This window comes from Mastacembelus armatus, chromosome 6, assembly GCF_900324485.2.
Source record: "Mastacembelus armatus chromosome 6, fMasArm1.2, whole genome shotgun sequence".
NCBI lineage: Eukaryota > Metazoa > Chordata > Actinopteri > Synbranchiformes > Mastacembelidae > Mastacembelus > Mastacembelus armatus.
Genome location: NC_046638.1, coordinates 17,549,292 through 17,562,216, shown reverse-complemented (window position 1 = coordinate 17,562,216; position 12,925 = coordinate 17,549,292). Strand labels below are relative to the sequence as shown.

The 12,925-nt window shown below is 39.2% G+C and overlaps 2 protein-coding genes across 3 annotated transcripts; one reads left to right on the top strand and one right to left on the bottom strand.

Moving 5' to 3' along the window:
* Window positions 1-246: 246 nt before the first annotated feature.
* On the top strand, window positions 247-3,549 carry arl2bp (ADP-ribosylation factor-like 2 binding protein). 2 transcript variants are annotated; one of them, XM_026311105.2, is made up of 7 exons: window positions 247-331; window positions 616-685; window positions 1,057-1,118; window positions 1,414-1,520; window positions 1,747-1,832; window positions 2,027-2,123; window positions 2,601-3,549. In XM_026311105.2, the coding sequence occupies exons 1-7, from the start codon at window positions 313-315 to the stop codon at window positions 2,697-2,699; spliced, it is 540 nt and encodes a 179-aa protein (XP_026166890.1). In that variant the 5' UTR covers window positions 247-312; the 3' UTR covers window positions 2,700-3,549. The 2 variants fall into 2 exon arrangements, with proteins under 2 accessions (XP_026166890.1, XP_026166891.1); XM_026311106.2 differs by having other exon boundaries at window positions 296-375.
* On the bottom strand, window positions 3,547-11,874 carry pllp (plasmolipin). The gene is made up of 5 exons (XM_026311104.1): window positions 11,822-11,874; window positions 11,332-11,567; window positions 6,363-6,536; window positions 5,953-6,069; window positions 3,547-5,125 (listed from the first exon to the last, which is right to left on the bottom strand). Exons 2-5 carry the CDS (start codon window positions 11,494-11,496, stop codon window positions 5,018-5,020), a joined length of 564 nt encoding a protein of 187 aa, XP_026166889.1. The 5' UTR covers window positions 11,497-11,567; window positions 11,822-11,874; the 3' UTR covers window positions 3,547-5,017.
* Window positions 11,875-12,925: the final 1,051 nt, after the last annotated feature.

Here is a 12,925-nt window from a genome sequence, read left to right as displayed (position 1 = left end):
TTATTTATTTTTTTTGTGAGTAAATGATGTTAAAATTTTAAATTTTAAACCTACCGTAATTACCTACTTTTCCCCACAAAACATCATGGGATCTGGAAATAAGCTTTTCCTCTTTCTAGAGAGTAAAAAATTAATAACCTATTTATTTTTCTATAGTACAACGTATTGGTGTCCTTAGGTAGGAACTAACGCGCACAGATTGTTTTCCACCGACCGGGCCGCAATGCACACATGTTCACCGTTTCCCTGGTAACAACATTAGGTCCACTATTTACCCTCCACGTTAGCTAACTGTTTAGCTAAATACACAACATGGACATCCAGGCTCGAAGTAAGTCGATTGAATTGTTCTGTCCAACACCAATACAGCCTAATGTAAGTGTAACGTTAAAGTCTTATTCTCAGTTCAGAAAAAAACGAACTAAAACATCTGACCGATCATTTAAGGCTACATGTGTTTAGCTAACATTGGCCAACTCTCGTCATGTTCAGATACGACCAAAACCAGTTGAAGCTTCTGGGCAGCTTTAGGTCTGAGCCATGTAAAGTCTAGGTTTTGTCGTATGTAACGCTACAGACTGTAGTTTTCTAACTAACCACACTTGTAATTTACAGATGTCCGAGGCTGTGACGACAACATCGTAGACATGATTGATATGGACGAAGAAAACTTAGCTGTTTCCAGGTGGGTTGTCTGAATGAACACATGAACACATGAGAATGAGAAAATGAGATGTCCTTTACTCAGTCAGCCGTCTGTCAGTTTCTGATGACTGGGGCACAGCTGGAGCAGCTGTAATTATTGTAACTATGAAATATCTCTGCATATTTCCCCTTAAATAAACAGTTGGAGGAAGGCTGCACAGTTCATTATCCATAATACAGGCTAAAATGCCAAAAACAGTCTTAATTGTTGAATCTCAAAAACAAAATCTAAACTTGGTGATATTACATCTCTCGATGTAAAACCTTGGTGATGTGCTGCCGGGTCAGTCTGACTACTACTAATTTTTACAGTATGATATGATTTTTATCTGTTGTCTTTTCTCACTCCAGTTCCTCAGATGCAGACACTGCTTTTGATGCTGTGATTGGCTGTATAGAGGACATCATCATGGGTAATACTGGAGAGGCAACCACGCTGTTGAATGTACTTCTAATCATGCTGTTTGTGAAAGATGAATGTTTTTGTGAAACCTGTCTCAACAGTCTTGGTGCTAAAAAGAGAATGGATAGAATGGAATTGCAAAATTTGGTTTATTCTGTGGCGGCACGATAGGAACGTCTACCTAGTGACCCTGAGGTTTTTAAAAAGGTCACTGTGCTTAGACAGCTGGAGATGTAGGAATCTTAGCCTTTCACTGGTTAATGGTAAACACATGGTGTTCTGCATGTCCATCACTTTGGTTTTAGAGGAGGAGTTTCAGCAGCTTCAGCAGAGCTTCATGGAGAAACACTACCTGGTGTTTGAGGACTCTGATGAGAACAAGCTCAGCTACACACCTATCTTCAATGAATATGTGAGTTTATAGGCAACTATTATTCCCACACTTGTCTTCAAGGAATATGACATCTGATTTATGTGACTCCATCTAAGTTAAATACACAGTTAACTACAGGAATGTGACAGAATTCACCTCATCTGTAATTTCAACCTACATCCATTCACAGATTATGATTTTTTTTACTGTTATACTGTGCTAGTCAGGGAGATAGACTGAGACCAGATTCATCCATGTTGTGTAGGTTGAGCTGCTGGAGAAACACCTGGAGCAGCATCTGATGGAGAGAATTCCCGGCTTCAACATGAACACTTTCATAGAGCTGCTCATGTAAGCTCTGACATCGCATCCACTCATTCCTGATGCCATTTCATTGTGTTTTCTACTTACAACTCGTCTTCCTAAATGTGATTAGTCGCTTTGATGTGTGGTCGTTCAATGCACCTGTTGCTCCCAAGTAACATTATCCTGCAGCAGGCCACCAGGTGGCACACAAGTAGACTGAAAATATGATCCATCTGCAGGCAGCACAAAGAGGAGGTCCCAGGTGACATCTTTGACATGCTGCTGACCTTCACTGACTTCATGGCCTTCAAGGAGATGTTTCTGGAATACAGAGCTGTGAGTTTTCTTCAAACCTCACTTCGCTGAGAATCAAAACACAATTTAAGCCAACAGATAACAAGATTTTTAAATTGATCAAAAGAGGTTTTCTCCCTCATATTAACATTGTTACGTTCCATACCAGTGATATTGTCTCTGCAGGCTCTTAGTTTTTTAGATTACACTGTACAGCATCATATCACATGTTCAAATGTTTGTTTTGATCCAAACTTCCCTACATTTTTGTAGCACCACATTGTTCCTACACATGTCATTAATAATACTGCATGTAAAGAATGTTAGCAAATATTACCCTTTCCAACTATAATACACTGTCAAAATAGATATAAACTGTTGTATGAAATTAATTAAAAATAGCATAAAAATTGGTCTCTGATTGTAATAGCAACATTTTCAAGAGAAAATAAATGTGTGTGTGTGTGTGTGTGAAGGCTTATACTAACATACCAACTGCATGAATCTGTGTGTTCCCAGGAAAAGGAGGGCCGAGGCTTGGACTTGAGTCAGGGACTGGTTGTCACATCTCTGATCCCAGCAGGCTCCAAACACACTGGCTCCTTTGAATCACAGTGACACCAGTACACTCAACAAGTCACACACTTGAATTGCTTCTTACTCCACATGTTCATGTAAAGTTTTGTCTGTGGGCCTTGAGAAAGATATCAGCTTGAGGTCAGCGATGTTTGTGAGTTTCTTACCCTGATGAGCAGCTTCAGGAAACATTCCACATAAATCTAGTCTGTGCAGAAATGGCCCTTAATGGCACATTTACAGATGCATTCCTCCTGGTTTATGTGGTGGGTGGGATGGAATGTGTGTTTAAGAGCCTCTCTGTAGTTAAAGTGTGAAGATGGAGGGTTTTGTCATCTTTCTACTCTGCAACTATTGTATTAGACATAAAAAGTACTTACAATACTCATATGTTTAACTGGAATTTGTAGATGAGTGAGGCACAGTCTAGATTTTTATAGTCATTGTCCTATATGTTTATTAATTATTCATGATTTGTACCTGGTTGGGGAGTTGGAACCCAAAACTCTGGTGTTTTCAGCCTGTCCTGCTGATTCTTACGTTACAGGCATCAACAGATCCTTGAGTAAGTAGAGGGCACTCTACTCTATTTTGAATGTTTGAAGCTACTCTCTTTGTCTGGTTTGTTTCTTCATATGAAAAATAGTAGCAGAACTTGTATATGTTTTATGAAGATTTAAATTATTTGGTCAGTTTGAAAACTCATTAAATTGAGTTTTGTGCCTGTGAATATGTTTTGTATATATGTTGTGATTGCGTGTGTGTCTGCAATTGAAAGTATGATATAGAGTATAGTTTTCAGTACAGTGTTTTCTACTCGTCTTAACAGTTGTAAGTGTAAAGATAGAAAAAAGATATTTTTGAATAAATGCATAAATGCCTTCCGCTGAAATCACGAGGTGCTTTATTTGGTTGGATGTTGAGTGTCAACACTAACAGAGTTTCACTAATATTTAAATTAATGGTACAAAAACAAACGTTTCAAAAGGCACATACAGGAGTCAAGCAGTGTGTTATATAAATTAGAAAATATGTCACACACTTTCTCTACAACACAGCGAGTCAATAGTGGAACAATATCTGTATCAGTAAAGGAGTGATTAGTGTCCTGCAGGAATGCTGCATCTTTAAAATGACAACCTAAGGAAATATTTGATTTATCCTGTATAACTTACTGAGTTAGCAAATCTGCAACTTAATGTACTTATTTGACTTATTCTCTGTTTGTATGAGTGTGCAGGACAAGTGTCTGAATATTTAGCAAAAGACACAAAAACACATTTCTGCAGGAGACAGACAGTGCAGTCACGTCCTCCTCCGCTGCCATGTGAGTTCATGACAGCAACATCAGGCTCTGTAAACAAAATAACTTTCCAGATTTCAATAAGTGTGTTTCTTCTTGATAAATAACATCAACACTAAACTAGAAATGTTTAAAATCAAAGTCTTTGGTGTCAAAGTTTGGGCTGTCAGTTTTATAATAAGTCCTGTAATAGGTTGATCTCATCTTCCTCCATCTTAAACCCACTTACTTTATGCTTCACAGTGCAAATCAACAAACAATTGCATTTAGTCCACAGGACAAACTGCTTTTTCTTTTTAGCATTTTAAAGTTTTGCTTTATAGTGCTGTCCTTACTTTAAAGACATTTAAGGAAATATGCTTAGCTGCTTTCAATCTGGGAGTGTTAGTAACTACATGATGCTTCTGACTGTAATTTACACATTCATAATGTGTTTTTTGATGTGTATTTAAAACCTATAACAGTATTGTTTTACTAATAATGTCACCCACTGTTGGCTTTTTCAGTTAAATGTTATATGGATTGCACCTGTGAAGCCCTTCTCTACCTTAACGAACAAAGCGCTTCACAGTCTGTGCTGCTCATTCCCCCGTTTCACACTTACATTCACACACTGACGGCTGCGAAGCTGGCCTAGCTTCATGCAACTTCATGAGACTTAAGAATAGTATTAATATTAATCATCTGTTGCTTTTACATGGTCTGGTTGTGAGGCCTTGATGCAGAAGCCCTTCCAAGAAACACTGTGTGTACATGTGTGCCTGTTAATCTGTTGTTATGGTACTGTATCGATAGCCACATTTTATGTTTACATTCCAGTGCTGATATTCAACTTATTTTCAAGAGGTTCTGGTAGGAGTTTATTGCTTGGACTGAAAAGTGGTGAATGGATGACTTTAGTCTGAATTAATCATATTGTTATTGCTGGGTTTAGGTTAAGTTCAGCATTTTTAGTTAACAGGATCAACAGGGACAGCATGTTGAAGGCTACACTGTCTTGAGGAAAAGAAAACTTGGAAGAGTCTTTTCCAGTGGAGTGGTGTCACAGGTTTGAATCCTAGGTTGGCACTGTGCTGGTGGCAGCGTTTCCTCCATCTCCCTTCCAGTCCAAATACGAGAAGAAGGCATTGACACCATATGCCACGGTCACCACGGCACCAAAGAACTGCACAGACAGACAGAAACAGCGAGGAGTGTCAATCACAACTAATGAAGCAGAGCAAAGTTCTCAAACATTCAGTAGCTTTAAAAATAAACATTTCCACTTTATGTATTCACATTTACAAAGACTGCAGCTACCTGTGCACTTACCATGGCTAATGGATTATTATCCATGGTAACTGCATCTCAACTGGCTTGCCACAAAGGCAATAAAATGCAACTGATAAGAGTTTGTGATAGGATGAGGGTCAGGACTGTGTGTACATGTGTGCGTGTGTATGTGTGTTTGTGAGTGAGAACTCGTGTGAAATGTTACTCTAGCTGTTAATAAACTTCAGCGTGTGCAACAGACTATGAATCAGCTTGTCGAGTTAGCATTTCCTGCAGTGCAAATTATTATTATTATCATTTACACCTCAAATCCGTTTGTTAAATTTAAACTGAACACCGACCACGTTACAACCCACAAGGGAGCGGTGAGCGGTAGCTGAGGTGCAAAGGTAACTGAACAAACATTTCCAACCACGTGATCTGCTTCCCAGCTATGTGAGCCATAACAAAGCCTCACCCTTCATCTTACTCCGCCTCTCCCATTCCCTCAAGTTTCAGGAGTGAGCCACAGCCTGATAAGTAAACATCAGAAATGCACTCAGCCAAACAGTGAAGTGCAGCCAGTGTTGGATGACTGAATTAGCATATGAACTGATGAATCTCCAGGCCTCATTTTTTTCTGACAGCAGGCAAACAAGACATATCAGAGTGTGATCTTAGAGTGTTTCTTTCGTATTTAACCACTTTGTATGTGAGTGGGAGCAGTGTCAGGCATCTTACCGCGGCAGCTGCCATAGTTCCGTAGTAATTAGTGATGGAGAAAGGCTGGATAGATGCAGCATTTGCCAGGAAGGCGGTCAAATAGAGGAGTGTGGCTATGCCATGGTAAACCATCACCTAACAGAAGAGAAAAACATTAGCTGCATTTCCTCTGAGCCTTTAAATCCTTTGATTGTTGCTATATTACATATGTTTTCAGGGGTTTTATGACCAAAAAACTAATTTCTGCATAGTATAATAAACAGTAATTTTAGAATATTAAAATAAAAAACCTAATGACTGATATTGAATGTTTCAGTTCGTCCTATAAAGCTCTACTTCATGTTTCTAGTTGTGAAAGGATAAAAACAAAATTTTTCTTTCATTCCACTTTTTTATTTTTACCCTCCCCACCCCTTGTCCTTCCGTACCGCCAGGGGCCAGGGGACAGTGTTGAGTTTTTGCTGGGCGCCAAACAGGATCATTAAAAAGAGGATGGTGGTGATGATCCACAGGGTAACGGCCACAAACATCACCCAGCCGTACACCGGCACAAGTGTGTACGGGGAGCTGGTTATCAACGCCCAGTGGAGCAGCCCAAGCACCTAGAGAGGTGAGAGAGAGAAAACATGAAAGACCAACAAAGAAGAAGTGAGGGATGACGTGAGACAGCTACATGAAAGCACCAAAGTAAAAACTATTTTTGAAAGGTTCAAATTTAAAATATTAATCTAAAATTGTCTGATGGTTCAATGTGTGATCTGTTAGCAGAAGTGGAATATAGTGTTCATAAATATGTTGTAATAACCAGAAAATACCATCCATCCATCTATTATCTATACCCGCTTATCCCTAACCAGGGTCACAGGGATCTGCTGGAGCCTATCCCAGCTCTCTTTCGAGTGGAAGGCAGGGGTCCACCCTGGACAGGTCACCAGTCCATCACAGGGCCACACAGAGACAAACAACCTCACACACTCACACTCACTCCTATGGGCAATTTAGAGTCACCAATCAACCTGACATACATGTTTTTGGACTGTGGGAGGAAACCAGAGTACCTGGAGAAAACCCACACAAGCACAGGGAGAACATGCAGACTCCACACAGAAAGGTCCCTGATGGCTTGTGAACCCAGGCCCCTGGAAAATACAGATTGTTGCATTTTCTTAATCCTAGAATGAGTGTTTTAAATCTACATAGAGGACAGGTCTCCTTTCACAGAGGCAGCCATGTTGTGCAGCCATGTTTCTACAGTAGCCCTGAAGGACAGACTAAACCGGCTCTAGACAGGAAATTGAGATTTGCTTTCAAAGTGACGGCCAAGTTACCCTCCGTCGTACCTGGAAATGGGGTGGGGTGTGAAGGGTACTTAGAAGGCTGCATTCTGTAATCTCACCACTAGATTCTGCTACATCTTTCACATTTTGGACATTTCACATTTAGGAAAATGTGTGTTGGGCACAAATATCTGCCTCATATAATCCTATGGTAATGTCACTGTCAAAGGACAAGTTCATTTTTTTCTAATCTTCTGTCTTTGTCCAGTCTTTATTCACTGTATGTCACTAAAGGCAATATTGGGTCACTGTATTTATTTCTCCCCTCAATACAAGTTATGAAGTGATCTCCGCATGACTTCACGGCTATAGATGGGGAACATCATTCTCTGTACCCAAACAAGTGTTCTAGACTTGACATGAAGCAGTTTGTGTTTCTTACAAAAGTTAAAAAGTTCAGAAGATGTACTTTCTGATTGAGGGTCCTGTTTGTTTGCAGTACATGTTATGTCTGAAACTGTAGCCTAAGTCCCCTCTCTTTGCCTCTGTGTGTCTCTCTGCTTCTGTCCCATGAGAAATGAAAGGACAGCCTATTATTTATGCAGAGATCACCTTTCACTTTTTAAACACCCGATACACACAGTACATTGAGCTTTGCAAAGCCCCCAACTCAACAAAGACCTCTGTTCAAAACCAGCAGACAATCTTAGTCCCTGCGGTTAAAACAGTGACATGTTACTGTGACAACTGGACTTAAGCATTTTGTGGTCTGTCTTCAAGTCCAGTTTATGTTAAATATTAGCAGCCCAGACAATAAAGGTTATCACTCACTTAATGGTTCAGGAAGCAAAATGAATGGAAGGTTTCTCACTCACCTTAAATTATTTTACTGCTGAAGGATAATTATGGACAACAAAATCTGTGGGATAAGAATTATGTTTTCTTTTCCCTGCGCATGTCAAAACCTCAGTCGAGGTAACATGTTAGAATTTATGCAGATGTGTTTTATAATGCAGCACTAAAGCTTTAGCGCACATGATTTATTAATATTACATAAAGAGCAGGACGTGAAACAGGAAACTAGCTGTTCAAATATGAAAGTATGCACACATTGTTATGTGCCACTAAATAACAGGTCAGTCAAGTTTCTCCTGGTACGCAGTGTGGCACTTAACACAGTTTTTCTGTTTGTTTATTTGTTTATTTTTGTGCTACCTGCTAGAAAGTTCCTCAGTTCAATTTTAAAATGTCTGGACAAGCTCTTAGGGTTGCAGACACTGTGGAAGAAATCTTATGCTTATATCTACAGTGGTGTGAAAAAGTGTTGGCCCCATTCCTGAGTTCTTTTTTTTTTTTGCATGTTTGTCACACTAAAGTTTCAGATCATCAAACAAATTTAAATATTAGTCAAAGATAACACAAGTAAACACATCATGCAGTTTTTAAATGAAGGTTTTCATTATTGAGGGAAAACAAAATCCAAAACTACATGCAAAAATGGTCTGCATGGCAGAGTTCCAAGACGAAAACAGCTGCTGAGCAAAAAGAACATAAAGGCTCGTCTCAGTTTTGCCAGAAAACATCTTGATGATCCCCAAGACTTTTGGGAAAATACTCTGTGGACTGACGAGACAAAAGTTGAACTTTTTGGAAGGTGTGTGTCCCATTACGTCTGGGGTAAAAGTAACACCGCATTTCAGAAAAAGAACATCATACCAACAGTAAAATATGGTGGTGGTAGTGTGATGGTCTGAGGCTGTTTTGCTGCTTCAGGACCAGGAAGACTTGCTGTAATAAATGAAACCATGAGTTGTGATGTCTACCAAAAATCCTCCAATGTGGCTGGATTACAACAATTCTGCAAAGATGAGTGGGCCAAAATTCCTCCACAGTGCTGTAACAGACTCATTGAAAGTTATCGCAAACGCTTGATTGCAGTTGTTGCTGCTAAGGGTGGCCCAACCAGTTATTAGGTTTAGGGGGTAAACACTCTTTCACACAGGGCCATGTAGTTTTGGATTTTGTTTTCCCTTAATAATAAAAACCTTCATTTAAAAACTGCATGATGTGTTTACTTCTTATCTTTGACTAGTATTTCAATTTGTTTGATGATCTGAAACATTAAAGTGTGACAAACATGCAAAACAATAAGAAACCAGGAAGGGGGCCAACACTTTTTCACACCACTGTAGATATGTGTATATATTTAGTATGTACAAATATTATTGTGTAATTATGAAAATGGGAGCGTAATTTGAACATTTATCTAGTTTTACCGAAACTTGTTCAAGACTGGATTAGAGTGTTTAATGTTAAAACAGGTGAATCAACGTTTTGAAACAGTCTTTCTTTCTTTTACTCTGGACTGTGCCTGGATATAAGTTTGATGGGCGGTGAACTGTAACTTCTACAGACTCTGCTGTTTGCAGTGTAACATAAAGGTGCAATGACTTAGACACTTTGCTCATGTTGACACCATAGCCTGTCTGGGACACTGATACTGCAATGACCTGATACAAATATCTCTGCTTTAAATTGACTGCCAGAAACTAAAACTGTGCCCAAATGCAAATAATCACTTGTTTGTATATTTACTACCTAGTAAGTCATTTCCTCTCTGAAATAGTGAATTCAGTACATTGTGCCCTTGCCTCATTCAGTGCTCTCTGTGCTCTTAGTGCCAGTCTTATTGGGTCTTCTATGGTGGTTCACAGCTTATTGTGCTGCCTCCAAACCACCAAACATGAATTCAAATGAATTTTAAATAACACTGGAGCATCTGAAAAATCAGTTCAAACAAGAATCTCTGTGCTTTGTTTGATGGGTTTTCCTTTATGACTAAAGCTTTTCTAGTTCATTTTCATTATTGTGAAACGTTCTCTGCTTACTGACCTTTGAACAACATAACTCTAACCATTTAAACACTGCATGACAATCTGTCACTGCAATACATTAGTTTAGCTGACAGTGTCCAAGTAACACTCAATCAGCACTCTGAACATCACCCCTACTGTAAAGTTAGTTTAGTACTCCTAGTTTATTCACACTAAAACAACTTGAAGAACGGACAGTTTATCTGTACACACAGAAGGCATGGTAGTTTTTGATATACTTGAAAGGATTGCACTTGTTATTTGCAGAGGAAATGTTGAAATGTGCTAAATTAAGTTTATTATCATTAACTTTAACCTTCACCAGATTTAATACTACAATGAAAGTACACTATCTGACTTCTTACCAACCAGGCCTTCAACTACAAAGCCATCATACGCCATTAAGACCAGCATCTCATAAATCATGCAGAGGTGGCAAATGTCAGGCCATATACAGGACCTTTAGAGCATTTGCTCTCTCCTTGAAGGTTATATAGCTTCAGTGTAATAAGGATGGTCAGAGGGGTGTAAGGAAGGGATGTGGCCTTCAGGGGACAAAGGTCTCCTGCATCTGTCTGTCATCCAGCCAGTCACATGCCCTGTGTGTGGACAGAGTCTAGTGCAAATACATCGAATGAGAAGCTCAGTACTGTTATAGTGATCAGTTGTACCCCTCATCCAATCCTTCTCCCAATTCAGTTTGGTCTCACAAACATACATAAACACAAATCCTTATCAGTTTCATTTGCAGCTCTGTGTCAGTGGCTGAAATGAGCAGACATGAGTGTGTACACGCTGGACAGGAAGACAGCAGAGGCTTTGACTACAGACAGTCATGCTTTTGTTCATAGTCAGTGAAATTTATATACTTAACAAACAAATGGAAACTTGGTAGCATGTATTCAAATCCCTGTGGGGACAGATTACAAGCACAGATATACAACAACCTTCATCTATTGCTGTAACATTGCCTGCAATGTGACAAGTTTGTTTGAGTGTGGTGTGCCTTTAACTCAACCTCAAAACTGAGTATTATGGGATTTATAGTTTATACCTGTTTATAAGACTGGCCCCAGACACTGTTATAGCTGAGTTTAGTCCCTAATAAAATTAATATTTACTTCTGTTTAAGTAACATTTGCTGAAAACTACCATGGCTAAACTATTATAGACTTGCTTTACATATATAGAACTGAAAATGTGTACTGAAAAGAATAAAATCCAAAGAGCACTGATCTGGTACATACTATTTCAGCCATCATGAGGTAGGCTGGGATGCTTCGGATAAAGGACATGTCCACTATGGTAGTGATGTTAGCAGTCAGCCGTTGAAGACTAATGCCCCCATGCTCAGAGCTCTGGGACTGGGGGGAGCTGGTCTCCGTGTTGACTTTGGCTGGGAAGTCCGCCATGACCACACAGCTGATCAGAAGATGAGGTCTCAGAAACAGTCACACCAGCACACTCCTTCAGGCTATGATTCCTTCCCACAAAAAATATCTTAGAAACGTTTTCACTTCTTTGAGAACATATCCTGAAAAGCTTGAATGTTGGGATTCAGCAAACAGAACTACATCCACGGAGGGAGTAGGGTGTAGAGTGGATATTCAAATTTCAGTTCAGTGTCCGAAACACCAACATTACAAAAAACATAAATGCACAAAGTGCTGATTAAAAAAAAAAAATAAAAACAGAGCTTTACAAGAAATATTCCAGGTAGAGATATTCAGCACTCACCTGCACTAACAGGTGTCTAATGATGTCTGAGTCTGTCTGCATGTGTGTGTGTGTATGTGTTTCGTCATCCTCTCTATCGTTCCCTTTTTTGTATCTCTATTTCTCTCTGGCACCTCCCACATGGGCCCCAGAGGCCTCTCACCTGAGTGAGTTATTAATGTGTTTGAACACAGGGAGGAGGTGGAGGGAGAAAAGAATAACATGCTTGAAAAAGGAGCCAGTGACACCCACTTGGTGTGGATGTATTTGCAGGAACATAAGTTCCCTTTTTTTGTTTTTATGTGTGCATACTGGATGTGTCCTTCACTTGCAAAAGAAAATTCCTATAAGCCACTGGTCGAGACCCTCAGTGAGGGAAGTGTTTGTGTGCTGCTGTTTCAAAGTGAAACATGTTGCCTGTAATGCGTGAAGGGAACAATACATACTCAAATATGCAACACTGAATAACACAAAGCAGAACATGAACATGACTCTGCAGGCAGAAGAATTCACACTGTGCTGTCATTCTAGGTTAATTAAATAACAATTCGCTTATATTAAACAAAAAACTAGAACAACAATAATAGCTTGTTAATAGTACTTGTACTACATATTATCACTACACATGTACTTCTATAGGGCCTGTCATGGACTGGTGACCTGTCCAGGGTTCTACCTATGCCTTTCACCCAAAGAGAGCTGGGATAGGCTCCAGCAGATCCCTGTGACCCTGGTTAGGAATAAGTGGGTATAGATAATGGATGGATGGATGGATATACTTCTATACTTCAACTGTTTTTTTTAGTTGAGTATTTCTACAGCATAACTGTTACCTTTGCTTAATTAAATTGTGTGAATTTGACATCAATATAAAAGCAAACATACAACATACAAACAGAAAAACACAACAACCAGGACAAATTTAGTTATTATTATTATTATTATGATAAAGACAGTCATAAGGTACAATAAATGGATGAGTGTTTTGTCTGCTCATCTCCTATGTCTGTTTCAAGCTTGTTTCTTCATTGTTGAAACATTAATTGTTCTAGTCTTCTGAGATGTAATGAAGTGAAAGGTCCTCCACGGTAAATACAGTATATTGTAACAACCATGATTAACCTA

Coding starts and splice junctions, on each gene's coding strand:
- arl2bp (XM_026311105.2), top strand. Junction 686..1,056: donor GAAAACTTAGCTGTTTCCAG/GTGGGTTGTCTG, acceptor TTCTCACTCCAG/TTCCTCAGATGCAGACACTG. Junction 1,119..1,413: donor TATAGAGGACATCATCATGG/GTAATACTGGAG, acceptor CTTTGGTTTTAG/AGGAGGAGTTTCAGCAGCTT.
- pllp (XM_026311104.1), bottom strand. CDS start 11,496: ATGGCGGACTTCCCAGCCAAAGTCAACACGGAGACCAGCTCCCCCCAG. Junction 6,070..6,362: donor CTGTCCCCTGGCCCCTGGCG/GTACGGAAGGAC, acceptor CTCTTCTGTTAG/GTGATGGTTTACCATGGCAT. Junction 5,126..5,952: donor GAACTATGGCAGCTGCCGCG/GTAAGATGCCTG, acceptor CTGTCTGTGCAG/TTCTTTGGTGCCGTGGTGAC.